The 27,571-nt window shown below is 42.9% G+C and overlaps 1 protein-coding gene across 2 annotated transcripts in view; it reads left to right on the plus strand.

Annotated features, from left to right (window-relative positions):
* The window catches only part of YIPF7 (Yip1 domain family member 7), a 204,062-nt gene that overhangs the window by 78,522 nt on the left and 97,969 nt on the right, over positions 1-27,571 (plus strand). Inside the window, exon 2 of one of the 2 annotated variants that reach the window (XM_082272202.1) lies at positions 23,069-23,223. In XM_082272202.1, coding sequence (XP_082128328.1) covers positions 23,069-23,223 — 155 coding nt within the window. The remainder of the gene's footprint in view (positions 1-23,068; positions 23,224-27,571) is intronic. The other variant, XM_082272201.1, reaches the window with a different exon arrangement.

Here is a 27,571-nt window from a genome sequence, read left to right on the forward strand (position 1 = left end):
CAATGAACAGAAGAATAAATACAGCAATGTGTAGAATAACATGGTGGTACAGGAACCATAAATACAAAACCCAACTGTACATACAGGCGGTTGCAAGAGCAAGCCGCGAGTAACCAGGATGAGAGGAGGTGGGGCTGTCGCCGCCGGTACACAGGCACCCCGTAAAGGGAACAAGCTGTGCCCGCGCTGGGCAGTGCGACCTCCCGCCCGCTATTACATAGATAGAGGCGACTCCGGGACTCACTCACCTCCAAAGTAAAATATTATTGAGAAAACAGATCAACTAAAGTGAAGTCAACAACTATAGTGGTAAATACAGGGGTTACATATACAGATTGAAAACGTAAACAGAAATTATGGTGAGTGCAAAAGCATAACCATGCTATTGAGGCACATCACGTCTAGGACTTATTTAGTAAACACATGAGTGTACGTACAGAGGAGGAGAGGGAAGAGGGAGAAACAAAGAGGGATGGAGGGAGGAAAAGAGAGAAGCAGGGGGAACGGAAAGAGAAAAGGTAGGGGGGATGTCGCCGGGGGGTAGAGCACTGGCATCAGATAAGGAACATAATGAAGCTGAAGGAGGAGTATCACGGCAACAAAAGAGAGGAATCAAAATCAGGTGGGAGGAAATGATCAACCCAAGGTTGCCAAAGCCTGTTATATTTATCCACTTTGTCCAGAAACACTGCTTCTATTTTGGCATGAATCATCGCCTTAGTGATCCTGTGCTTTACCTCCGGTATGGGTAAGTGTGGGGACTTCCAGGCCCTCGCTATAGTCTGCTTGGCTGCAGTGGTTACCTGCAGGAACAATTTTTGTCGGGATTTGGAGACTTTGTCCGGTTTCATATTCAGAAGGGCCAGAGAAGGGTCTGGGAGGATGGACGTATCCAGCAGAGTGGAAAGGATGCGGAAGATAGCCTCCCAGAATTCTTGTACTTTAGGGCACGTCCACCATATGTGTAAGTGGGTGCCTGCGTTTAGGCAACCTCGAAAACAAGTCGAGGGGTAGGATGCCTGAAATTTTGCTATGCGGGCGGGTACTAAGTACCAACGCATTAGGACCTTGTAGTTAGTTTCAGAAGCCACGATATTCTGGGAGGCTACCTTAGTCGCTTGCCAAATGCTGGACCAGTCCACATAGTCTAGGTGCAATGACAAGTCTTGTTCCCATTTATTGGCGTAGGCGGGCAGAGTCCGGTTGGGGGAGTCCGAGAGCCTGGAATAGAGAAGGGAGATAAGGCCCCGGGAGTGCGGGTCATGTAAGCAGACATGTTCGAAGGATGTGAGATTAGGTAAGGTAGAATCAGTGTGGGTGCATTGTGCTAGAAAATGTTTGATCTGGAGGTACCGAAATATTTCGGAGCTCGGTAAACCATGGGCTTCACAGAGGGTTGGGAACGGTCTGATCGAATTGGATACTATAAGTGAGTGGGCTTGGATAAGACCAGCAGCCGACCACCGATGAAATGAGGTAGGGGATTCCCACGCAGGGGGAAAGGATGGATTATGCAAGTATGACAGCAGAGGGTTATGGGGTGATTGGAGCTTGTATTTGAACTTCAGGGTATCCCACAGGTGTAAAGAGTGACGTATAACAGGATTAACAACTGACTTACGGTCTACGGGCTTCAGCCACAGAAGATTGGCCATAGAGAGAGGGTCACAGTCAACTGCTTCCAAAGCTACCCAAAGGGGAACTTCCTGGGCCGCATGCCATTTTGTAAGTTGGGCCAGCTGTGCAGCCTGATAATACTTAGCATATTGCGGAAGACCCAATCCGCCTTGGAGTTTGTGGAGATACAGAACCCTTCGTGGTACCCTAGGTCGGGTTTTTCCCCACACGTAGCGAAAGGTTCGACTCTGAAGTTGGCGTAGATAATAGGACGGGACTCGAATGGGCAAGACCCGAAAAAGGTATAGAATCTTTGGCAAAATAGCCATTTTGGCAACCGTTATTCGTCCCAGCCAAGCCAGGGGTAAGGGGGCCCAGGAGTCCATGAGTGTGGTAAGATGTCGGAGCATAGGAGGGTAGTTAGCAGAGAAGAGTTCCAGTGGGTCGGAGGTGAACTGGATGCCCAAGTAGGAGAGATGATGATTAGCCCAGGAGAAGGGGAGTACCGAGTGTAGATGGGAAAGGAGTGAAGGGGATAAAGATACATTGAGGGCTTTGGATTTTTGTGGGTTGACAATCAGACCCGAAAGTCCAGCGAATTGATCCAAAATAGCTAGGAGGTTAGGAGCGGAGGTAAGGGGGGACGTGAGAAACAGGAGGATGTCATCAGCAAACAAGCATAGTTTATGTTGATGACCCCCTAGTTCTATACCTTTAACATTAGGGTTGGAGCGGATTTTCAGGGCGAGGGGTTCGATGGCGAGTGCAAAGAGGAGCGGGGAAAGGGGGCATCCCTGTCTAGTGCCACAACGGATTGGGAAGGTATGGGATTTGAAGCCCGCATAGCGGATGTAGGCTGATGGGGTGGAGTATAGACTCGAGATCCAAGTCAGGAAATGAGGCCCGAACCCCCATGCGCGCAATACATATTGTAAGTAAGACCATGATAGAGTATCAAAGGCCTTTTTGATATCTAAAGAGATAAAGCAGGAAGGGATGCGGCGGGTGCGTGCATGGTGAGCCAGGTGAACAGCCCTGCGTACATTATCCCCTGCTTGTCTACATGGGATGAAGCCTGTTTGGTCTTTGTGGATAAGGGAGCCTATGATGGAGTTAAGGCGGGTGGACAAAATTTTGGTCAGCAGTTTAATATCAATGTTGAGGAGTGAGATTGGGCGATAGTTTGCCCAGGACGAATCATCGGTTTGCGGTTTGGGGATCATTGTGATAGCTGCATGAAGAGAGTCAGCCCCGAAGGAGTGACCTCTAAGAATCGAGTTATAGGCTTCAGATAGCATAGGGGTGAGGAGATCAGAAAAGTGCTTATAATATGAGGCCGTAAAGCCATCTGGACCGGGCCTCTTATTAAGTTTAAGGGACTTAATTGCAATGCGGATTTCTTGTTCTGAAATGGGTTTGTCCAATTCTTCCCCTTGCCAGGAGGACATGGAGGGCATGGAGAGATCCGAAAAGAATTCAGTGACGTGGGAGTCCGCTAAAGGCGTAGTAGTAGAGTACAATTTAGAGAGATGTAAGCGGAAAGTCTCAAGTATTTTAACAGGGTTACTAGTGTGCCCACCCAAGGGGGTCTTTAGGCGGATCGGTTTCTTGTTTTTATATTTCTTTATTAAATTTTCCAGGTAAAAAATTATTTACAACACTCCAATCGCTGGAGAATTTTTTCATATACATTTTACACATATTACCTTTTATCCCTTTTTTTTTTTTCCCCCCTCCCTTCCTTATCCCTCCCCCCCCCCCCGTCTCTTCTTATCATTCGACTCCTATTATTTCTCTGTATTCCCTTGTGTCCTTAAACTCTTGCCACTCATCCCAAATCTCCTCTTCATTCCCCTGTTCTTCCTCCTCCCAGGTCCTCAGCTGCTCCAACTTTCTTATTTTCTCTACTTTTAACAGCCATTCTTTCCTGGAGGGGGCCTCTTCTTTTTGCCAATTAAAGGGAATCAAGCTCTTAGCTGAGTTTAATAAGTGAGGGAGTAATGTTTTTTTATATTGTTTCACTGACATATGGGTTCCATGAAACATGCATTTCCAAGGATCCAAGGGAATATCTATTTTAGTAATTTTACTTATTAATTCTATAACTTCACTCCAGAATACTTTAATTTTTGGGCACTCCCACCATATATGGGCTATAGTCCCTACCATCTGACATCCCCTCCAGCAAAGTCTTGAACTCTCTACCTGAATTCTTCCCATCTTATCAGGAGTGTTGTACCACCTTGTGATCAATTTATAGTTCATCTCCTCCGTGTTGGTGTCTATCGCGGATTTATGTACTAATTGAAGGCTCTTATCCCACTGTTTGTTGTTACTACACGGGCCGAGGTCTCTTTCCCATTTTTCTTTTAATGTTATTCCTCTCTCTTTTGTTATTGTTAATAGTATTTTATACACATTCGAAATATTGTTTATTATCTTATCTTTAAGACATAATTGCTCAAGAGGGCGGAGGTCGTTTTTATCTCTCAATGGCTGCGGTAGTGACAATGTGAAGTGCTTTAGTTGGATATACCTCCACTCATTTATCTTCCAGTTTTCTTTCCTTTGTTTCAGCTCCGCCAAGGTTATAATTTTCCCCTTCTCTACTATATCCCCTAATTGTGCTTCTCCTTCTTCTATCCATTTACCCAATTCCTTCTCTTCCCCTGGTGCAAAAAATTTTGTGCCCTGTAACGGGATCAGTGGTGAATTGTGTTTCCAATTTTCTTTTTTATGTATATTATCCCAAACCTTAATAGCATGTCTTGTGATTATATGCGTGTTAGTGTCCAGATTTCTAAACCTCTCAGGTATCCATATAACTTTTGCTAGGTGTGTACCACTCATCGTGCTTTCTATTACCACCCAATTTCTATCATTATTTTTTTTTGTCCATTCTATCACCCTTGTGAGTATTGCTGCAAAATAATAATTTTTAAAGTCGGGTAGGGCTAGTCCCCCTTGTCCCTTACCTTTACATAGTGTAGTGTACTTTACCCTTGGCTTTTTGTATTTCCAAATAAAGCGGGATATTAATCTTTTCAGTGTTTTAAAAAATACTTGAGGTAATGAAATCGGAATCATCTGGAATTTATATATAATTTTTGGCAGGATTATCATTTTTATCGTATTTATTCTCCCTATCCAGGAAAAAATTCTCGGAGATAATCTATTTAATTCTGATCTTACTTCATTCAGAAGTTCTAGAAAATTTGTTTTGTAGAGTTTTTCTGGAGTTGGGGTTAATTTTATCCCTAAGTATTTAATCTCATCTTTTCTCCAGTTAAACTGAAATTCTTTTTTTAACATCTCCTCTTCTTGTTTAGGGATATTAATATTTAATATTTCTGATTTTTTTTGATTAATTTTTAAATTGGATAGTTCTCCATATTGTTTCATTATTTTAATTATGTTGGGCAAAGTAATCCTCGGATTACTTATGTAGAGCAGGATATCATCTGCAAAGGCAGATACCTTATGCTCCACTTGTCCCACCTTTATGCCCCCGATGTCCACACTATTTCTAATAGTTGCCAGTAGTGATTCCAAAGATAAGACAAATAACATCGGAGACAAGGGACATCCTTGTCTTGTTCCATTGAGCATTTTAAACGAGTCTGACAAAGTTCCATTGACCTTTACCTTTGCAGTTGGTTGATTATACAAAGTTTTGATCCAGGCTAACATTCTAGGTTTTATTCCCAACTCCACTAGGGTGTTTATCATGAACTCCCAGTCTACCCTGTCAAATGCTTTTTCCGCATCTATTGACAGAAGTAGACTGGGAGCTCTGCTTTTTACCATATGGTCTATCAACAGTATAGTTTTTATCCCATTGTCCCGTCCCTGTCTCCCCGGGATGAATCCTACTTGATCATTGTGTATCCACTCCCCCATTAGGTTCTTCATTCTAGTGGCCAAAATTTTTGTGAATAATTTAGTATCAACATTAAGTAGGGAGATGGGTCTAAAACTAGAACATAGTACCGGGTCTTTTCCCTCTTTCCGTATAACTGTGATTGATGCTGACAGGGCCTCTCTACTCATCTCGTACTGAGTCCCTATTCCGTTTATATATTCTTTAAATCTTGGGATTAAAATGTCCTTAAATTTTTTATAATAACCTATGGTAAACCCATCCGGTCCTGGGCTTTTACCTAGACTCGTTTCTTTAATAGCTCTCTCTATTTCTTGTTCTGAGATTGGTCTTTCTAGGAATGTTAACTTTTCCTCATCTATCTTTGTCAATCCTGCGTCTACAAGGTATTTTTTGATTTTCTCCCTCCTTTCTGTTTCATTCCCCTGTATCTCACCTTTCTTTACTGCATACAGATTTGCGTAGTAGTTTTGGAATTCTTTGGCTATTCCTGTCGTTGTTTGAATTATTTCCCCATTTTTATTTTTAATTTTATCTACAAAATTTTTTCCTTTCTTCTTTTTCAGGATTTTTGCTAGGTTTTTCCCAACCTTATTACTTTCAATGTATTTTTCTTTTATGCATCTTTTCATTTCCTGCTTTATTTCCTGTTCTAGTAGATCTTTCAATTCTTCTCTCTTCACCTCAAGTAAATTATTTATTAATATATCTTGTGTATTTTTATGTTTTTGCTCTAATTGATGTACTTCTGTCATTAGCCTAATCTTATCTTTTATTCTTTCTTTTTTCCTTTGGGTCCCCTTTGAGATAAATATGCCCCTCATATAAGCCTTATGAGCTTCCCATACCATGTCTTTTGGTGCATCTTTTGTATCGTTTATTTGAAAATAGAATTCCAACTCTTTCACTATTTCTTTTTCCCACTTTTTATCTCCAAAAATCTCCTCATTTATTTTCCAAGCATCCATCCTAGGCCGCTCTTTCGCCATTTTTATTTTTACCATAATGGGGGTATGGTCCGACCAAGTCTTGACCCCAATCTCAGCCTCGCTTACCCTTTCGATCCACCTATGTTCGATTAGTATATAATCCAATCTTGAGTATGTTCCATGTACACTTGAGTAACATGTATAATCTCTATCTTTCGGATGGAGAATTCTCCAAATATCTGCCAGTTGATTTGTAAATAATTTTTCCTTTATTTTCTTTGCCTGTACTTTATTTATCCGTAGGGTTTTTGATGTGGTATCTACTTTAGGGTCGAGGCAGAGATTGAGGTCCCCTGCCAGTATGACTCCTCCTTTTTTAAACTCCATTAATTTTCCCAGTACTTTACCTAGGAAGTCTACTTGTCTCTCATTAGGGCTATATATATTTACTAGGGTCAAATCTTCATCTCCTATTTTTCCTCTTAGAAAGAGGTATCTTCCCTCTGGGTCTACCATTCTCGACTCGAGAGCAAATCCAAGGTCCCTAGAGATGCCAATGGCTACTCCCTTGGACTTCCTCCCGGGTGAGTCCGCGTAATACCAGGTAGGATGGCTCTTAGAATATAATCTAATATTAGTTGCATGAGATAAATGAGTCTCCTGTAAGAATGTCAGATCTGCCTTCAAATAACTAATTTCTTTTAAAATTTTTTTCCTTTTTTCTGGAGAGTTTAAACCTCGGACATTGTAAGATAATATGTTAACTATAACCATTGTTTCTTAATCTTCATTACTGTCTTTCTCTATCATCTCTTCAACTCTAAGGTGGCCATAAAAACTGTTCAACCAACACCAGGGATCCCTAAGAGATGGCATTAATCCCTCTGATTTTTCTTGTCTTTTGGGTTCTCTTAATTCTTGTATTTTCTTATAGGAGACGTTTTGATCTATTGACTTCTTTTTCCCTCTTTCTTCCCCTTTCCTCTTCCCACCCCTACCCTCCCCTCCCCCAACTATTCCCGGTCCCTCCATCAGGGTTGTCGATTCTCCTTCCTCCCTTTCCAATCGACTTGTGGCCGAGGTCGAGCTCTGCTAATGGTCACCGTTCCCTCCCATCTTCCCTACCGTAGGGTCTAATGGTGACGGCCCGCTGATCTCCATAGGGCCACCTGTTTTTTATTCTTACTTGCTCCTCCTCCCCTCCTCCCCTTCTTCCGCCAGCCCTCCCCCCCTCCCCCAATCCCCCCGGTCCCCCCAGTCCCTTTTCATCCTTTTGTTTTCATCTTTTTCTTCTGTTTCCACTGATTCAATTCTCCTTCATCAACTTCTTCCTCTGGGCACTCCTGGTCTGTCCAGCCTGGAATATCTATGAGTGGGATTTTTACTGCTTCACAAAAGTCTTTGGTTTCCTCTGGGTATCTAAGTAGTACTGTCCTCCCATCTCTTCTCACTCCTAAGCCTGCAGGGAAGTTCCAAAAGTATTGTATATCTTTTTTCTTTAATATTTCTACCATTGGTCTAAGAATGCGTTTTCTGTTAATTGTCTCTTTTGCCAGGTCTGGGAAAATCTGAATGTCCTCCCCGTCATATTTTAATTCCGGTCTACTTCTCATTTTCTCCCAGATCTGGGCCCTTGTCTCGTATTTATGGAATCTTGCAATCACATCTCTTGTTTTCTCTTTTGGTAGATTGGTTGGTTTACGCAACCTATGAATTCTCTCAAACTCAATTTTATCTGTGGTCGCCTTTCCCAGCAGAGGGTTAAATAACTTCTCCAGGGTTTCTTCTAATTTTTCTGTTGGCCCTTTCTCTGGTAATCCTCTTATTCTCAGATTTTTTCTACGATTTCTATTCTCCTGATCTTCGATTTTGTATAACATATTTCTCTGCTCCATTTTCATTTTTCTCATTTGTTCTTTTAGATTTTTTAGTTCTTTTCCTTGGGACTCCACCTTCTCTTCTATTTCTTCTACTCTGCCCAGAATATGCCCAAAGTCGGCGTGTAAGGTAGCCATCTCGGCTTTGATGGATCTTTCAAGGCTGGCAAACATTTCCCGCATTTCTGATTTTGATGGTGGATAATCTTTTTCATTAAATTTCTCTTCTCTATTCATGTCTCCATCCTCTATTGTTATACTGCTTTCTCTTGACACTTGTAGGCTTTCTTCTCCACTTACTCCTATATGCTTTTGATTCTTAATTTTCTTGGTTCCCTCTGTATTTTGTTTGGGTCTAACAACCGGTTGATCCTCTTGCTGTGTGTTTTGATCTTTTCCCTCAGATGTCATGTATTTTTTAATTGTTCCTGGGCTTGCTGTAGTTTTTGGAGGTTTCCCTGCCACTTCCTTTGCCGGTTTACCTCTCATTGTGGATTCGGCTCTGGGGAATAAGCCCTCAGTGTAGCTTCCTCTTATGTCTCAGTATGAACTAAATATCATATATATCATTCAGTGATTCAGGTAAGAGAGGTCCCACACTTTTTGCACGACGGTCTCCCTAGTTCTTAAGCTATAGACTCACGCATGATAATATAGCTGTGCTACCAGGGGAAGCAGTTTGTTGAAATCAAACGTATGAAAACCCTGGTGGTTTCCCCTCTCACTCAAGCACTCAGACTCCCGCACATCTCTCAATGCGCGCAAGCAAGATCTGAGGGGCCTCCGCACTCACCCAAGTGAGTAGAGTCTCGCACTTTTTCCAGGGCCGTTCAACTGGCTCCTAAGCATACACTCGTAAATAAATACTGTAGCAGTGCTTTCTAAGAAAGCTAGTATTTGAGATTGGTCATATAGGAATTCTGGGGGGTTTCCCCTCTCATTCAAACAGGCAGAGTCCCGAACCTTTTCAACACAAACCCACCTTCTCTTAAGCCTTATACTCATAGATGACAATATGTCTTTGCTTTCAGAGAGGGCCGGTATATTATATCCAATGAAGGAGGATTCTAGGGGGTTTCCCCCCTCCCTAAGTAAGCAGAGTCCCACACATTTTTTCCAAACAGTCCCGACAATTCTTAAGCTATACACTCATGAAAGATAATCTAGCAGTACTTCCAAGGAGGGCTGATATTGAAATCCTGTGCAATAAGTCCTGGGGGGTTTCCCCTCTACCATAAGTAAGCAGTGTCCCGCACAATTTTCAGAACCATCCCCCTGAATCATTAAACTGTAAACTCATAGATGAAAATATACAGATGCTTTCACAAAGGTCTGAGAATGAGATCAGGTGTAGTGCAATTCTATAGGGGTTTCCCCTCATACTTTGGTAAACAGATTCCCGCACATTTTTTCTCAACAGTCTCGTTGACTCTTAGGCTATATACTCCTGGGTGATAATTTAACAGTGCTTCAAGGAAGGCTGATTTTAGGATCCAACGCAGGGGGGTTCTAGGGGATTTCCCCTCTCGCTTAAATAAGCATAGTCCCGCACTATTTTCAGATAAGTCCCTCTGTTCTATTAAACTGCATGCTCATAGATGATAATAAGATAGTGCTTTTTAAGAAGAGCTAATGTTGAGAAATAAACGTACAACCTCTCTGGGGGGTTTCCCTCGCACTCAAGCAAGCAGGGTCCCACACCACTTTTCCATCACAGTCACATTAGCTCTTAAGTTATATAAGTAAGCAGAGTCCCACACATTTTTTCCAAACAGTCCCGACAATTCTTAAGCTATACACTCATGAAAGATAATCCAGCAGTACTTTCAAGGAGGGCTGATATTGAGATCATGTGGAATAGAATCCTGGGGGGTTTCCCCTCTACCATAAGTAAGCAGCGTCCCGCACAATTTTCAGAACCATCCCTCTGACTCATTAACCTATAAACTCATAGATGAAAATATACTGATACTTTCACGAAGGACTAGGAATGAGATCAAATGTAGTGCAATTCTATAGGGGTTTCCCCTCATACTTTGGTAAACAGAGTCCCGCACATTTTTTCTCAACAGTCTCATTGACTCTTTAAGCTATATACTCCTGGGTGATAATTTAACAGTGCTTCAAGGAAGGTTGATTTTATGATCCAACGCAGGGGGGTTCTAGGGGATTTCCCCTCTCGCTTAAATAAGCATAGTCCCGCACTTTTTTCAGATTAGTCCCTCTGTTCTATTAAGCTACATACTCATAGATGATAATAAGACAGTGCTTTTTAAGAAGAGCTGATGTTAAAAAATAAACGTACAACCTCTCTGGGGGTTTCTCTCGCACTCAAGCAAGCAGGGTCCCACACCATTTTTCCATCACAGTCACATTAGCTCTTAATTTATACACTCCAAAATGATGATAGTATTTTTAAGAAAGACTGTTTTGATATCGTTCATATGAAAATTCTGGGGGGTTTCCCCTCTCACCAGTCCCCTTCGGCTAATCTGTGGCGTCCCTTGTATAGTGGTATGGTGGGGATGATTACGATATCCAATGTTGCTGGGTCTCTCCAGACTGGATCCCTCCAGCACTGGCCCCTCGACGGTGTTCACTCCAATCAAACCTTCTCTCCTGATCCTGGACGCCGGCTCTCCCAGCTTCTCAGCAGCTCCTGCACTCGGCGGCCACCTCTCCAATACACAGCCGATTCCAGTCTCCCGGAGGGACCCAGGGTGCTCGTTCTCCCTCCTCCAAGCCACAGGGGGGGTCGGCAACCAGGACCGGGTCGGGGCCTCCGGGTAGCGGGGTGGGTGGGGGGGCAGCGGGATCCAGCTAGGCAGGCATCGAGGCTAGGTGAGAGAGCATTCCCTCACATCTCTCTGGGCGGTGGCTCAGAGACTCAGCAGGCCGTCGGGATCAGCTCCATTAGCAGGCTCCTCCCTCCATCAGGGCTTCGGATCGGTTTCTTAACCAAGTTAGCGTTGCGAAGGGAAAGGGCCAGGAAGGTATCAGGTTTATTGGCCTTAGTGTAAAGTTGATGTTGGGAACGTCGTATTGCCTTTTCAGCTGATTCAGTGAGAAAGAGATCAAGTTCTAATCTTGCTTTGTCAAGAGAGTTTTTGTTATCGGGGGTGGGGTGTGACTGAAATTGGTCATGGGCTTGGTTAAAATTTGAATTTAGGGTTTGATAGAGGAGTTTTCGTTCTTTCTTACGGCGGGAGGCCAGACTTATGAGGGTTCCTCTAAGTACAGACTTGTGGGCTTCCCAGATCGTAAGTGGGGTCACATCCGTGGTGACATTATGGGAGACGTAATCTTTGATTGCTGTGGCTACTTCTAGTCTATGGGAGGGATGGGTCAGAAGAGTATCATTCAGAGACCAGGAGAAGCCATGTTGTTTGGGTACTAGGGAATCAAAGGTAGAGATGACTGCACTATGATCGGACCATGAGATTGGCAAGATAGAGGAGAGAAGGAGCGACGGAGAGGTCGCTACCGACGTGAGGATGTGGTCTATGCGGGAGAAAGTCTTGTGGGGATAAGAGTAGTACGTGTATTGTCGCCGGACAGGGTTAAGTTCACGCCACGTGTCCACAAGCGAGTGGTGGTGGAGTAATTGTTGGAATGAGAGCTTGTGGGGGGTTGAGTGGGGTGAGATAGGGGTTTTGTCCAAAAAGGGGTAAATTACCTGATTAGAATCTCCGCACAACAGGACCGTGCCTCTCTTATGCTGCGCTACTATTTGCAAGAAATGGGAGAGGAAGGAGTGCGGCCTGGAGTTGGGTGCATAATAGGAAGCTATAGTCACGTCTGTATCTAGCAGCGAACCAGTGAGTATCAGGTACCTACCCTCAGGGTCAACGATGGAGGAGTAGAGCGTGAACGGAGTTGTTTTATGAAAAGCTACCAGAACCCCTCTCTTTTTAACTGTAGCTGAGGCAGTGAAGAACTGTGGATAAGAGGCAGTTAAGTATTTAGGCGTATGGGAGGCGGTAAAATGAGTTTCCTGCAAACACGTGACATGAGCATTGATAGAAGCAAAGTAGCGGAAGGCTTTGCGCCGTTTTTGAGGAGAATTTAGGCCCTGAACATTAAGGGTCAGCACATTCAGGGAGGCCATTCATCAAGGAGGTAGAGGAAGCTAGTGGTGAAAACCACATAGGTGCCAGTGGTCCCCCCCCGGCGAGGCAAGGGGACAGAGGGAAACGTGGGGGAGGGAGGAAGAGGGGGATTCAGCAAAGAGGGGGAGAGGAGGAATAGAGGAGACATAAAAGTTGGAAGATGTAGTGCAATATTCAACAATGTAAAAAACATTCCGTCTGCTCAGGTGGCCGGCACCCTCACAGAGGGAATAGGGTTGCCCCAGGTAATCTCCCAGTGGAGAGTTCCAAGGGCAAGTGGGGGGCAGCAGTGACTACCCGCAGGGGACAGTGCCGCCAATGGGTATGAGGAACAGAAGGATTCATAAGTGTGACCAGAGATATTGAAACAAGGTAATCAAGTTCACAAGGGTGTAGTATAACATAGCGATTAAACAGGCGTATAGGGAAAAAAAAAAAAAAAAAAAAAAAAAACATGTTTCTATCCTCATGTATACACGCATATACATGCCAACATATATACACTCTTCCACACTTCCATATATATGCAAATACACATATATACACGCACACACCTACACAGAATTTTCCGCATAAGTCTAATAAACAGAGATAACGGCATGCTTGAGGATGGGCGGCTGCCGTATAGTCCCAAGACAACCAAAGAGAAAAAAAAAAAAAGGGGGGGGGGGTAGGGGTCATAAGTAGCGGTAGATTGCAGGTGTTCAATCCAGTTGGATTAGGCGACAAGAGGATTCCAGGGTTGCAGGGCTCAGTCAGTCCATGGAGTCAGCGAGTTCAGGCTGAGGAGAAGTGATGCGGCTTCGCTTAGGGGTTGAAGCTGTGGAGGTGGTGGCCTTCTGGGGAGACCCGGAGGCAGAGCGTCTGCGCTGTTGTTGAAAGCTTGAGATGTCAGAGGAGGAGGACAGGTGTAACTCATAGAGAAGGTGTTGGAGATCTGCAGTTGATTTACAGGTGTGTTTGCGTCCCTGATACGTGAATCTCACAGAAAAGGGGAAGCCCCAGGAGTAGATGATCTGATGTTGCTGGAGAACTTGTAACAGGGGTTTGAACTCTCTCCGTTTCACGATGGTGGCCTTGCAGAGGTCAGTGAAGAGCTGGTAAGTATGGCCCTGAAACACCAAGCTTTCCTTCTGGCGGGCTGCTTGGAGCAGTTGCTCTTTGGTTCTGTAATAATGAAGTTTGGCAATAATGTCCCGGGGTGGCCCCTCGGATTTGCGGGGGGCTAGGGCTCTGTGAATGCGATCCATTTCAAGTCGCTCGATAGGGATGGAAGGGGAGAGTTCCTGAAAGAGAGCAGTTATGGTGGATTGCAGATCCACTACAGTCTCCGGGATCCCTCTAATTCTTATATTAGAGCGCCGAGCTCTGTTTTCCTGGTCCTCAAGCTGGGCTTGTAGGGCTTGATTCTCCTCTTTTAGGGTCTCAAGCTCATCTGAGTGGGTAGCAAAGCAGACCTCAAGTTCATCAGCCCTATTTTCAAGATCTGAGGTACGCTGGCCTAGCTCCCTAATTTCCTTAGTGAGCCTGCCTGTAATTTGATCGGAGGTTTGCTGCAGGGCCTTATGGAGAACCTGCTCAAAACGCTGGATCAGGGCAGCCTGTGAGGGGTCATAGAAGGGGAACCCTTGTGATGTTGAGGCTTCAGCATCTGACTCACCCTCATCCGGATGTGGCATGAGGAGCCTGGGGACCCCGGAAGCTGTGGAGCCGGAGCGTGAGGTGAGTGGTGGCGCCATCTTGGATGAAGCCCGCACCAGAACTTCCCTGATGTTCTTGCTCTTAATTTTGGATTTAGCACCGCCGGACACCATCGCGGCGCGGTGGGGGTTAACGGCCTTCCTATTGGAGCGGTGTCCGGGCTGTAAGGTGGCTGGTCACTGGCGGAGGCGGCAGTATGTCCCGTAGCGGTACGGAGCTCTAATTAATCATGTCCACACGCAGAGCTTCGGGCATGTGCCCCGTGGTGGTCAATTCCTGGGGGGTGGAGGGTCCTGCAGTCTGTCCCTGCTGATGGCTCGAGATTCGGTGTCCGGGAGCCGCGAGGTCGGCCTCGCGATCGATCGCCGGGGACCGGGTATAAATCGAGGCCGCGGCTTCGGCCTTACAGGTAGGCCGCGATGCCGACGAGCGGTGGACCTTAACGAATCGGCCCAAAAGTGGCATCAAACTGTGCAGGACAGTGCCGGGAGCCTCAATATCCGGGTGGCTGGCGGATTTGAGCCGTTATACCGCCGATGGAGGCGGATTCGTGAGCCGGGATGGCGGAGCTCACAGGGAAAACGTCCGTAGCGGCACCCGTGCAGGACACGCCCCTCTATGGATAATTTTCATGTTCGAGTCCCACTTTGTGTTTGTCTATCCCATAACATGACATGACATGGTTGTAACATGACATGGTTGTAACATGATATAATGTGGAAAATTTCAAGGGGTATGAATACGTTTTCAAGGCACTGTACATCAGCAGTGTAATAGAAGCCTCTCCCAAATATATTTCCTTGCAGATGCCAAAGAACACAGAAAGATCATGTGACCACACAACAGTACAGTAGTAATATGGCACTTGGAGGATTAACAAAAAAAAAAAAAAAAGTGGCATGATATACATATAATTAATGTGATTGAATGATGGCAATGAACACTTCTCAGTTTGGTATCGCTTTAAATCTTTTTATTCAACAATAGGATTTTCCTCATACAAGATCCAAAAAGGATCAAAGGTTGCATCACAGGAAGAGTGAAAGAGTAATATGAAAAAAAAAAAAATTTAAAAAAGAAAGTAGATATATACTTGACAAATCAACCTGTTTTGGGAATCCTTGTCAAGGATTTACTTTTGCAGCGGTAAGAAAAGCATATATATTATCCAAAATATTACATTATAATTATTTATAATTTTGCATACAAAGTTTTAAATACCAATACAACTTTATTACTTGTTGCAATCTGGTCACTTTAATGGGCAATGAATCTAGCCAGGAATTTTCAACACCAACCCCAAAAATAAAATATATCCTCCAAACCCACTGCCCTAAAAGGGTTCTTTAGTGATCACAAAGATACACAATTTAAAAAAACTAATGCATATCACTTTCCAGAATTTTAACTATGGAGTTATAAAGATTTCTTTACGGAAAAAAAATAAAAATAAAGATTTGACCACAACATACAAAAAACTATCTTATTTGGACAACAGAATGGGATCTAGTTGTCGTAGGAACTGGAGTTGAGGGGACATCTACAAATTTCTTCTGGCGAAGACTGTCTGAGAGTCTGACAATGTTGGTTGTTGTTTTTTATTGCAAGCTTGAATAAGTTGTAAATAATTTGCTATTTTCCATTGACCAATGAAGTTTAGCAAATAATCTCTTCTTTAGTGACCTTTCCTCAGTTATGAATAATTTCTCAACAAATAACTATAAATATACTCGCTATAAATATACCTTCTTAAATTTAAAGAAGAATTCCTGGTATGGCAATTTCTTACATAGTTACAGTACATTGGTCCAGCTTTAACCAATGTTAAAAAAAAAATGCATTCTGAACACAGGAGGTTGACCCCTTGGCACGTGTGTCATTCAGAGAATTATTTTCATTTTCTGAATGATTGCAAAGCATTCTCTGCTTGGACAAAGTGAAGAGGCAGGGTGGTAACGTCATGATCTCCACCTCGTCTAATCAACGAATGCTTTGCATTCATTCAATCAATACAAAGCATTCTCTGAATGGTGCCTGTGCCGAGTGGTTGACCTCCTATGTTCAGAATGCAGCAGGGCAGCCTCTTGGCACAATACTGAGAAGCAAGTGGGGATCACTGGAGTAGCGGTATCAACTTCAGTGATTTACAGCTTCTAGGGAACTGGTCGGGTATATGCCTTATTACTTTGGTCTAAACTGGACCAATGTAACTAAGTATTAACAAGCCATACCTGGAATTCTTTTTTAAATATTATGTAGTTTATCTAGTTTGCATACAGCTGTTTCAAGCTAGTTAGACCATATCTGTACATGATATGGATATGATAAATTTGTAGAATAAGATTTGTAGTTTAAAGAGGTTTAAATTGAATCTGCACTTTGCCCATGCAGGGCAAATCAACAAGTTTTCTTTAAAACCTGGTCACCTAGAAGCACATAGTTACCTTTTTTCACTCCTCTGCTGTACCGCTCAGTCGCTGGGAAGCCTGCACTGTGTGTGCTGGTGTCAGATCTCTATTCAGAGCTTACACAGGGTTGACTGCCCCTCTGTCCCATGTGACAGTGCTGTAGTGCTTAGCCAATCACAGAGTACCAGTGTTTTCACATGAGAGTGTAGAAGTGAATTATATACTCTTCTATCTCCTGGAGTATTGGATATATCACAGAGTGGTGGAAAAGTGAAGAAAAGGTGAGTATATGCTGTTGGAGAGGGGGGCCTTAAGTCAAACCTGGATGAACAAAGCAGAGATTTGCTTTAGGTATGCAATCCTAGTAAATCATCTCCTACGTTCGTAAATAACATGCAATTTTCCATAACACTGAATTAATCTATCTTACTGTACTTTTTTAAGTCACAGGCTTTTGACAATCCAGCTATTCTGGTTAACTGAATGATCAAAGTTGAAAATATTCTGTCTGACAGCTCTTTTGCAAGTCTTCTTTGTGTTGCATGATGCATGACAGAGCTAGTTACTTGGGTATGCTATGGTACCTGTGCTATAAATATTGAATCAGTGTGCTATGGTTGGTGACTGCTGCATTTTTTATTCAATATGATAGGTACTTGTGAGTTTTACTGTAGTGCTATAAGCAAAATAAAGGAATATTTCTTAGCAAATTAGCTTATACAGTCTTATAAACTGTATATGTTTGCATTTAAACTTTTTTTTTTTAGATATAGGTTAATTGGTAATACATAAGCAGTTAACTTACATAGAAAGCAGAGAAGATGCGATTCTCAAGGTAGCCTAAATATCACAGGTTGCCATCATCCCTTATGAATATGTACCAAAAGTTTCTTTGGGTCCTCAAACCAAACAAAATGTGACTTTATAGGCAAAAAAATAGCGTTTATGAAGGTTTTAAGTAAAACATACTTTATTTTGGGTTTCCAAGGAGGACATGATAAATCAAGTTGTATATCACAACATCATATATACATAGGGCTAAAGTCCCACAATGGTGAAAGCACAAAGAGAGGAAGAAAGTGTGACATGGTGAAGAATGGTGATTCTCGATGTTAATATTCTGTCACCCATGCTAGGAGAGACTCTGGATGTGACAAAAACATCTGGATTCCGACCCGTTTCGGCTATATTTAACTGGTGCCTTTCTCAAGGACATCACCAAGTCTAAAAAAGACAATAATATGCAGTTATCTAAACAGTTATTGTTGCCCCATGAACTCCATATGAGAGGGGAAACAGTAGTGTATAGCGCAACTTACAATTCATAATTTATACAGGAATGCCTGAGTAACATAGAGAGCATCTTCTTTCCTCTCTATCCCAACAGCAGGTACTCAAATAGGTAGAGTACAGCTGGCTCTGTTATAAGGTAGAAAGTGAGATTGTGCCTATAAAAAAAAAAAAAATATATATATATATATATATATATATATATATATATATTTATATACAGCGGTGATCGAAAGTTTGGGCACCCCAGGTAAAAATTTGTATTAATGTGCATAAAGAAGCCAAGGAAAGATGGAAAAATCTCCAAAAGGCATCAAATTACAGATTAGACATTCTTAGAACATGTCAACAAAAGTTAGATTTTATTTCCATCATTGACAAACTTTCGATCACCACTGTATATATATAGGGTAGGATCGACTGACCAGAATAAGGTTGCATGTTTGTTCACTCACTTCTCAAATTGCTGAGTGCTGCAACTTTTTAGTTAAAAGGTTTCCCGGTTCCTACAAGCAGAGGAGGGGGGGGGGGGTTGGTTTTTCCAAAAAAGGCCCATATCCAGGAAAAAGGTTGAGGCATGCAAGGCATCTGAGTATGAGACCTTTAGGGTCACTGTGGTCAGATAGTAGGTAAAGTAACATACATTCTCATGCCCGTGGTAACATAGAAAGCAGTTATGTTACACAAGGTACAGCATGTAGGGGCACATTTGAATGCACAAGAAAATGGAATTCAAAACACGGGCATCGCAAAGCATTATGGGTTTTATTTTTAAATAAGGAGAACAGCAGTACAGTAACTATTTGCTATTAGATTGTCTGCTCAAATTGAGAGTCTGTATAGCATTGTGAAACGAGTGTGTGTATTTTGACCTTTAACTATTCGGTTCTGGAAATTGTAAGCCTTTTTTAGCCATACAGGGTAAAGAGGAACTGCAGTCTGCTCACAAAATTTGTAATAAAAACATATTTGCCATTCTGAATCTTCCCTCCAACCACTTTGCATATTGTTTTATATATACTGTGATTCTGTACTTGCCAAATACTGTATGCTGCAGAACTCTCCCTCCACTAAGTCTGGCTGCAGCCATTTTAACTGTGCGCAGCTAAAGCTGCTGCCTGTTCACTTCTTGGATTTACACAGCCACACAAACACACACACAGACATATATATATATATGCACAGTATCTCACAAAAGTGAGTAAACCCCCCACATGTTTGTAAATATTTTATTTTATCTTTTCATGTGACAACATTGAAGAAATGTCACTTTGCTACAATTTAAAGTAGTGAGTGTACAGCTTGTATAACAGTTTAAATTTGCTGTCCCCTCAAAATAACTCAACACACAGCCATTAATGTCTAAACCGCTGGCAACAAAAGTGAGTACACCCCTAAGTGAAAATGTTCAAATTGGGCCCAATTAGCCATTTTCCTTCCCCGGTATCATGTGACTCGTTAGTGCTACAAGGTCTCAGGTGTAAATGGGGAGCAGGTGTGTTAAATTTGGTGTTATTGCTCTCACTCTCTCATACTGGTCAATTGAAGTCCAACATGGCACCTCATGGCAAAGATCTCTCTGGGGATCTGAAAAAAAGAATTGTTGCTTTACATAATGATGGCCTAGGCTATAAGAAGATTGCCAAGACCCTGAATCTATGCTGCAGCATGGTGGCCAAGACCATACAGCTGTTTAACAGGACAGGTTCCACTCAGAACAGGCTTCACCATGGTCGACCAAAGATGTTGAGTGCACGTGCTCAGCATCATATCAAGAGGTTGTCTTTGGGGAATAGACGTATGAGTGCTGCCAGCATTGCTGCAGAGGTTGAAGGGGTGGGGGTCAGCCTGTCAGTGCTCAGACCATATGCCCCACACTGCATCAAATTGGTCTGCATGGCTGTTGTCACAGAAGAAAGCATCTTCTGAAGATGATGCACAAGAAAGCCTGAAAACAGTTTGCTGAAGAAAAACAAACCAAAGACATGGATTACTGAAACCATGTCATGTGGTCTAATGAGACCAGGATAAATGTATTTGGTTCAGATGGTGTCAAGCGTGTGAGGCAGTAACCAGGTGAGGAGTACAAAGACAAGTGTGTCTTGCCTACAGTCAATCATGGTGGTGGGAGTGTCATGGTCTGGGGCTGCATGATTGCTGCCGGCAGTGGGGAGCCACAGTTCATTGAGGGAACCATGAATGCCAATATGTACTGTGACATAATGAAGCAGAGCATGATCCCCTCCCTTCAGAGACCAGGCCGCAGGGCAGTATTCCAACATGATAACGACCCCAAACACAACTCCAAGGCGACCACTGCCTTGCTAAAGAAGCTGAGGGTAAAAGTGATGGACTGGCCAAGCATGTCTTCAGACCTATACCCTATTGAGTATCTGTGGAGCATCCTCAAATGGAAGATGGAGGAGCTCAAGGTCTCTAACATCCACCAGCTCTGTGATGTCATCATGGAGGAGATGAAGAGGACTCCAGTGGTAACATGTAAAGCTCTGGTGAACTCCATGCCCAAGAGGGTTAAAGCAGTGCTGGAAAATAAAGGTGGCCACACAAAATATTGGCACTTTGGGCCCAATTTGGACATTTCCACTTCGGGGTGTACTCACTTTTGTTGACAGCTGTTTAGACATTGATGGCTATGTGTTGAGTTATTTTGAGGGAACAGAAAATTCACACTGTTGTACAAGCTGTACACTCACTACTTTACATTGTAGCAAAGTGTCATTTCTTTAGTGTTGTCACATAAAAAGCTATAATAAAATATTTACAAAAATGTGAGGGGTGTACTCACTTTTGTGAGATACTGTGTGTGTGTGTGTGTGTGTGTATATATATATATATATATATATATATATATATATATATATATATACATATACACACACACACACACATATACAGTATATACAGACAGACACACTCACACTGATGCCTGCCTGCACATTTCTCCTCTCTTAATGAATACTCATCTCCACCCTCATCCAGTCCCCTCAAGCTCTGCAGCTCCCTGGCTCTCATTTGACTCATCCCTCGTCCCTTGCTGGCAAACTCTCACGAGAGTGATAGAGAGAGCAGAGAGAAAGCTGTGCATAATGTCATTAGCCTAGGCTAATTACCAAGCAAAAAAGAGGAAGTGGGTTGTATAGAGTATTTACTGGCAGAAAACAAATGTTTTACTATCCAAAGTTAAAACAACAAGGGCATAATATTTAATAGATGGAAATGTATAAATGAATAAATGGAGAATAACTGGAGATCTGCTTTAAGTTAGCCTGGTAAAACAGTGAAAATATGCCTAGACTACATTATCATTTACAACATAATACATTTTCTGTTGACAGAGTCTCTTTAAGTAAGTCTGAAAAAATCTTACACAGCAACTGCAGCTACTCATTCTCAGTAAACGGATATCCTCCCTTCTTCATGTTTATCCAATGATTTGTAATTTTACTTTTTAATATTAAAACAAAACCGGCTAACAGTAGCCATTACATGAAGTGCTGCAAATGCAAATACTGTATGTAGAAAGCATTGAAAGTTAAAACGTTGGTTACCCCAACACTTCATATTCTTAAAATGTGCCTGTTGTACTCTGTACTTGTATGAGGAAAATATCCTGTTCTCTTTGTATTTTTCCTTTATCTGAAATCCCTGGTGTTCCTGCTAGTCCCCTTTCTTTCCTATTCAAAACTGACCTCACTAAGCATGAGAGCACACCATGGTCAGTTCTCTAGCTTTGATGGGAACTCGGTGTACTCTCCTCCAATGATCAGACTTGTCCTGACATGTCCCTGCTGCACAGCCAGTCACTGGCAAGCACAATGTGCTGATGCTTCTCCTCTCCCCAGCTCTTATGTAGCAAAGAACAGAGGGTATATGATTATTTATAAAAAAGGGAACAAAAAGTATTTATGATGTTTTTTATATCAATACGAAAATATTTTTTCCTTTCATTTCTATTTGAAACTGAGAGTCGGTTTGCACTGAGGCGACACGACTCCTTACTACTTTGGGGGCGACTTGTGCATTACCCTGCACCATGACTTCGGAGCGACTTGCAGGGACTTCACATAATGGAAGTCTATGCAAGTCGCTCCGAGGTCGCCCGAAGTAGTACAGGACCCTTTTTCTAAGTCGGAGCGACTTGTGTCGCTATTAGAACGGCTCCTGTAGCGGTCAATGGACCACGAGGGAGCGCGACTTGTCAGGCTGACAAGTCGCCTGACAAGTCGCGCTAGTGTGAACCGGCTCTTAATTGGTTGTTTTACAAGGTAATCATTTACAATAACTTTAAAGCAGTATGAAACCAAAAACAAAAAAGCAATCTATTGCAGCTTACCAATTCTTAGATGTTCTGGTTGCGTTTTCTTTTTCTTTATTTTTACCGGGTGATCCAGCCAAAAAGTCTGTTATTTTGCAACTTCCTTTAATAGACTAAGCTGTCCAGCAAAAGTGGCAAACCATTTAACACTGAGTGGGATGCTTACAATGGTCAGCTTTGTTTCATTTATATAAAACTTTTATCCCAAATGGAAAAAAATGTTGCTGTAATTACTTAGTGTTTGCATGGTTTAGCTTTGATTTGTTAGCCAAGTCTTTCTGAATCTGCTAATACGTCTGCTTACACTACGCTCTCCCCAATTGACAATGCTGCTGTCCGAAGGTGTCTCTGCTGCTCCTCCAGTGGAGTGGAATCACCCTAAGGCTGGCCATACACTATACAATTTTCTTGTTCAACTTTCCTTTAGATTTACCAAAACCATGTAATATAGGGTCAAACCTAAACACTTTCAATTTGTATTCAATCAGGCATGCCCTTGCACTACATAGTTTAAGGTAAATCTAAAGGAAATTGAATAAGAAAATTGTATAGTGTATGGCCAGCCTTAGGCTGGCCATACACTATACAATTTTCTTATTCCATTTCCTTTAGATTTACCTTAAACTATGTAGTGCAAGGGCCTACCTGACTGCATACAAATTGAAACTGTTTAGGTTTAACCCTATATTACATGGTTTTGGTAAATCTAAAGGAAAGTTGAACAAGAAAATTGTATAGTGTATGGCCAGCCTTAGTCAGGAAGTGTGTTACTGTCCAGATGACCAAGAAAATATAGGGAAAAAAACAAAAAAAGAAACTAATGCAGCCATCACATTTAAGGATTTGTGGGCTTCAATATATTACATTTTTGTTTTGGGGCTTAATGCCACTTTAAATTACTTTACAATATTTCCATCTTAGATGTTTATTATTTCCAGGTTCAGAGAGAACCAAACAAGAGACATAAGAACGATGGAGCAGTTTGAGTGTGATTTCTACCAAACAGACTACAGTTTTGAAGATGCTGCTCAAGGTCTTTCTAAAACTGGGGCAAGTAGCCAGTACAATGAGAACAAGTGAGTATCACCTGCCAGTAATACGTCTGGTAATGGATCAGACACTAACAAGATATCTGTAATTCTCTATACTGACCGTCATTTGTTTTTCAGTACATACTTTTAGGCCTTTCTATTCTAACATGTAAACCAATATATAAAAGGTACCCAAAAAATAAAATAATGCGTATCGTTTCATCTGGATTGCCATTACTAAGTCTGTTGGTAAACTGAAGGTGTTTTTGTTATACAGGTGCATTTCATAAAATTAGAATATAATCAAAAAGTTAATTTATTTCAGTAATTCAGTATTTTATGTAGATACGTTACACACAGAGTGATATATTTCAAGCATTTCTTTCTTTTATTTTGATGATTATGGCTTCCAGCTAGTGAGAACCCAAAATTCAATATTGTCAGGAAGAAGATAAGAGACAGCAGACCCAACAATTCAGATGATTTGCCACGCCACATTGATGCAGTGATTCATGCAAAAGGAGCCCCGGCCAAGTATTGCGTGCATACTATTCTGTACATGGAGCCAAAAGGTTTCTGTATTTAAAATCCTTTTTTTATTGGTCTTATGTAATATTCACATTTTCTGAGATACTGAATTTTGGGTTCTCGCTAGCTGTAAGCCATAAACATCAAAATTAAAAGAAAGAAATGCTTGAAATATATCACTCTGTGTGAAAGGCATCTATATAAAATATATGAGTTTCACTTTTTGAATTGAATTACCGAAATAAATAACTTTTTGATGAAGTAAGATTTTATGATATGCACCTGTATATGCAGGTACCACTGTTTATGTTCAGACTGTGCCTTATACTTGATTACAGTACAGGTAGTCTTCACCTAACAGGTAATCCTAACACAGGTACTTGTGCCTGCAATTCCGAATTGTTGATACCTTACAAATGTGGCTTGGTTGTGTTCACGCTAAAACTTTAACCAGAAATAAGAGTTGTGACTGGTAGCCGTACAGGCCAATGTGATGTGTGGAAGGTTGGATGAAGTTAGCTCTACTCCATCTGGCACTTAATGAAAGTTTTTAGACTTTTTAACCACTTAAGGACCAGGCCTATTTCTGACACTTGTTGTTTACAAGTTAAAATTAATATTTCAGATTTTAGATTTCTAGAAAATTATTTAGAACCCCCTAACGATATATATATATATATATTTTTTTAACAGAGACATTAGAGCAGGCAACACTAAATGGTGGACCACGGGCCAAGTCCGAGCCCAATCAATGTTCCGTCCGGCCCAGCCGCAGTCGCTCCATTTAGGATCTGTTTTTTTTCCCTCCACTGCAGCTGCAGCTCTGTCTTTACATAGCTGACATCGGAGGAGCAGTTCAGTGATGCACGGAAGACAGGGGCTGTTACAGTTAACTGGTTGTTTTCTAAAACTGCCCTGTATTCTAGCAACCAATCAGTAAACTGGGGCAGGTCCCGCCCTCTGTCCATCCCTTTGCTGCACTTCTGATGTCAGCTGCTGTGCCTTCGATGTCAGCCACGTTGCCCTGTGTAAGGTAGGACAGGGAAGAGGGCACTGCTGATGTAAAGGGGGAAAGAGGGGTGATATCAAAGAGGCAGGACAGAAATGTAAAGGGAGTGATATGAAGGGGGATGGGGTTCTACAAAGGGGATGAGGAATGAAATGTGAAGTGGGGCTGAAAAATGCAGTGTGAAGGGGGGTTTAAAAAAAAGGGGATGAGCACAGGAATGTCGGGGGGGGGGGGTGCTATAAAGGGGGTGGGGACAGGAATGTTAAGGGGGGCTGGGGACTGCAGTGTGAAGGAGGGGTGCAAAAAATGGGGAAGGACAGTTATGTGAAGTGGGGTGCTATGAAGGAGGGAGGACAGTTATGTGAACCGGGGTGCTATAAAGGGGGTGAGGACAGTTATGTGAACGGGGTCTGTAAAAAGGGTGAGGACAGTTATGTGAAGCGGGGTGCTGTAAAGGGGGTGTGGGCAGTTATGTGAAGGGGGTGCTATAAAGGGGGTGAGGACAGTTATGTGAAGCAGGGTGCTACAAAGGGGGTGAGGAAAGTTATGTGAAGGGGGTGCTATTAAGGGGGTGAGGACAGTTATGTGAAGGGGGTGCTATTAAGGGGGTGAGGACAGTTATGTGATAGGGGGTGCTATAAAGAGGGTGAGGACAGTTATGTGAAAGGGGGTGCTATAAAGAGGGTGAGGACAGTTATGTGAAGGGGGTTCTATAAAGGGGTGAGGACAGTTATGTGAAGGGGGTGCTATAAAGGGGTGAGGACAGTTATGTGAAGGAGGTGCTATAAAGGGGGTGAGGACATTTATGTGAAGGGAGTGCTATAAAGGGGGTGAGGACAGTAATGTGAAGGGGGATGCTATAACGGGGAGGGGGGACAGTTATGTGAAGGAGGTGCTATAAAGGGGAGGACAGTTATGTGAAGGGGGGTGCTATAAAGGGGGAAAGGACATTTATGTGAAGGGGGTGCTATAAAGGAGGTGAAGACAGTTATGTGAAGGTGGTGCTATAAAGGGGGTAAGGGCAGTTATGTGAAGAGGGGTGCTATGAAGGGGGTGAGGACAGTTATGTGAAGGGGGTGCTATAAAGGGGGTGAGGACAGTTATGTGAAGGGGGTGCTATAAAGGAGGTGAGGACAGTAATGTGAAGGGGGATGCTTTAAAGGGGGTGAGGACAGTTATGTGAAGGAGGTGCTATAAAGGGGGTGAGGACAGTTATGTGTAGGAGGTTGTTATGAAGGGGATGAGGACAGTTATGTGAAGGGGGGTGCTATAAAGGGGAGGGGGGACAGTTATGTGAAGGGGGTGCTATAAAGGGGGTAAGGGCAGTTATGTGAAGGGGGGTGCTTTAAAGGGGGTGAGGACAGTTATGTGAAGGGGAGTGCTATAAAGGGGTGAGGACAGTTATGTGAAGGGGGTGCTATAAAGGGGGGTGAGGACAGTAATGTGAAGGGGGATGCTATAAAGGGGAGGGGGGACAGTTATGTGAAGGGGTGCTATAAAGGGGGTAAGGGCAGTTATGTGAAGGGGGTGCTATGAAGGGGGTGAGGACAGTTATATGAAGGGGTGCTATAAAGGGGGAGGACAGTTATGTGAAGGGGGTGCTATAAAGGAGGTGAAGACAGTTATGTGAAGTTGGTGCTATAAAGGGGGTGAGGACAGTTATGTGACGGGGGGTGCTATAAAGGGGGTGAGGACAGTAATTTGAAGTGGGCTGCTTTAAAGGGGGTGAGGACAGTTATGTGAAGGGGGTGCTGCAAAGGGTGGAGGACAGCTATGTGAAGGGGGTGCTATTAAGGGGGTGAGGACAGTTATATGAAGGGGTGCTATAAAGGGGAGGACAGTTATGTGAAGGGGGGTGCTATAAAGGGGGCAAGGACATTTATGTGAAGGGGGGTGCTAAAAAGGAGGTGAAGACATATATGTGAAGTTGGTGCTATAAAGGGTGTGAGGACAGTTATGTGACGGGGGTGTTATAAAGGGGGTGAGGACAGTAATTTGAAGTGGGTTGCTTTAAAGGGGATGAGGACAGTTATGTGAAGGGAGTGCTATAAGGGTGGAGGACAGCTATGTGGCTATGTGAAGGGGGTGCTATTAAGGGGGTGAGGACAGTTATGTGAAGGGGGTGCTATAAAGGGGGAGGACAGTTATGTGAAGGGGGTGCTATAAAGGGGGTAAGGACATGCATTTGAAGGGAGTGCTGTAAAGGGGGTGAGGACACGAATGAGAAGGGGGGGCTGGGGACTGCAATGTGAAGGAGGGGTACTATAAAGGGGGTGGGGACAGGAATGTGAAGGGTGGGTGATATGAAAGGGACTGGAAATTGCAATTTAAAGTAGGGGGTAATATAAAGTTGGGCCTCGGACAAGAATGTGAAGGGGGGCTGAGGACTATAATGTGAAGGGGGGGATGATGTGCAGGGGGACTGAGAACACTGATGTAATAAAAAGGATTGTGATGTGAAGGATCGTAGGTTCACATTATTGCGTAACGCGTGTAGGTGGCCCATTTATTTCAGTGGGCTGCCTTATAAGCAGAAACACAGAAAAATAAATCCCTAAACTTTTTTTATTTTTTATTCTTAATTGCTTCATACCAAGCTGCATGGTACTGTGGCACCATGTGATGTGGCACTCGTAAAGAAGCGCCACGTTTGCCCATTGTGCAGAGGTGCCATTGAGAGTCAAACATATGATTCGGACCTCGGCTGGAAGAAAATTTTACCAACTGGACCTTCATGAAAGCCTGGGCTGTGAATATGGGTCAGGGTTCAATGAGTCAGGGCTAGATGACTTATCCTTACAGCTTCTCTGGTGCCTCCCCCTGGTCTGGAAGGTGGTAAAAACTTCTAGAGCTAAT

This window comes from Pelophylax lessonae (genome assembly GCF_965119305.1).
Source record: "Pelophylax lessonae genome assembly, chromosome: 1".
In the NCBI taxonomy this organism is placed as follows: domain Eukaryota; kingdom Metazoa; phylum Chordata; class Amphibia; order Anura; family Ranidae; genus Pelophylax; species Pelophylax lessonae.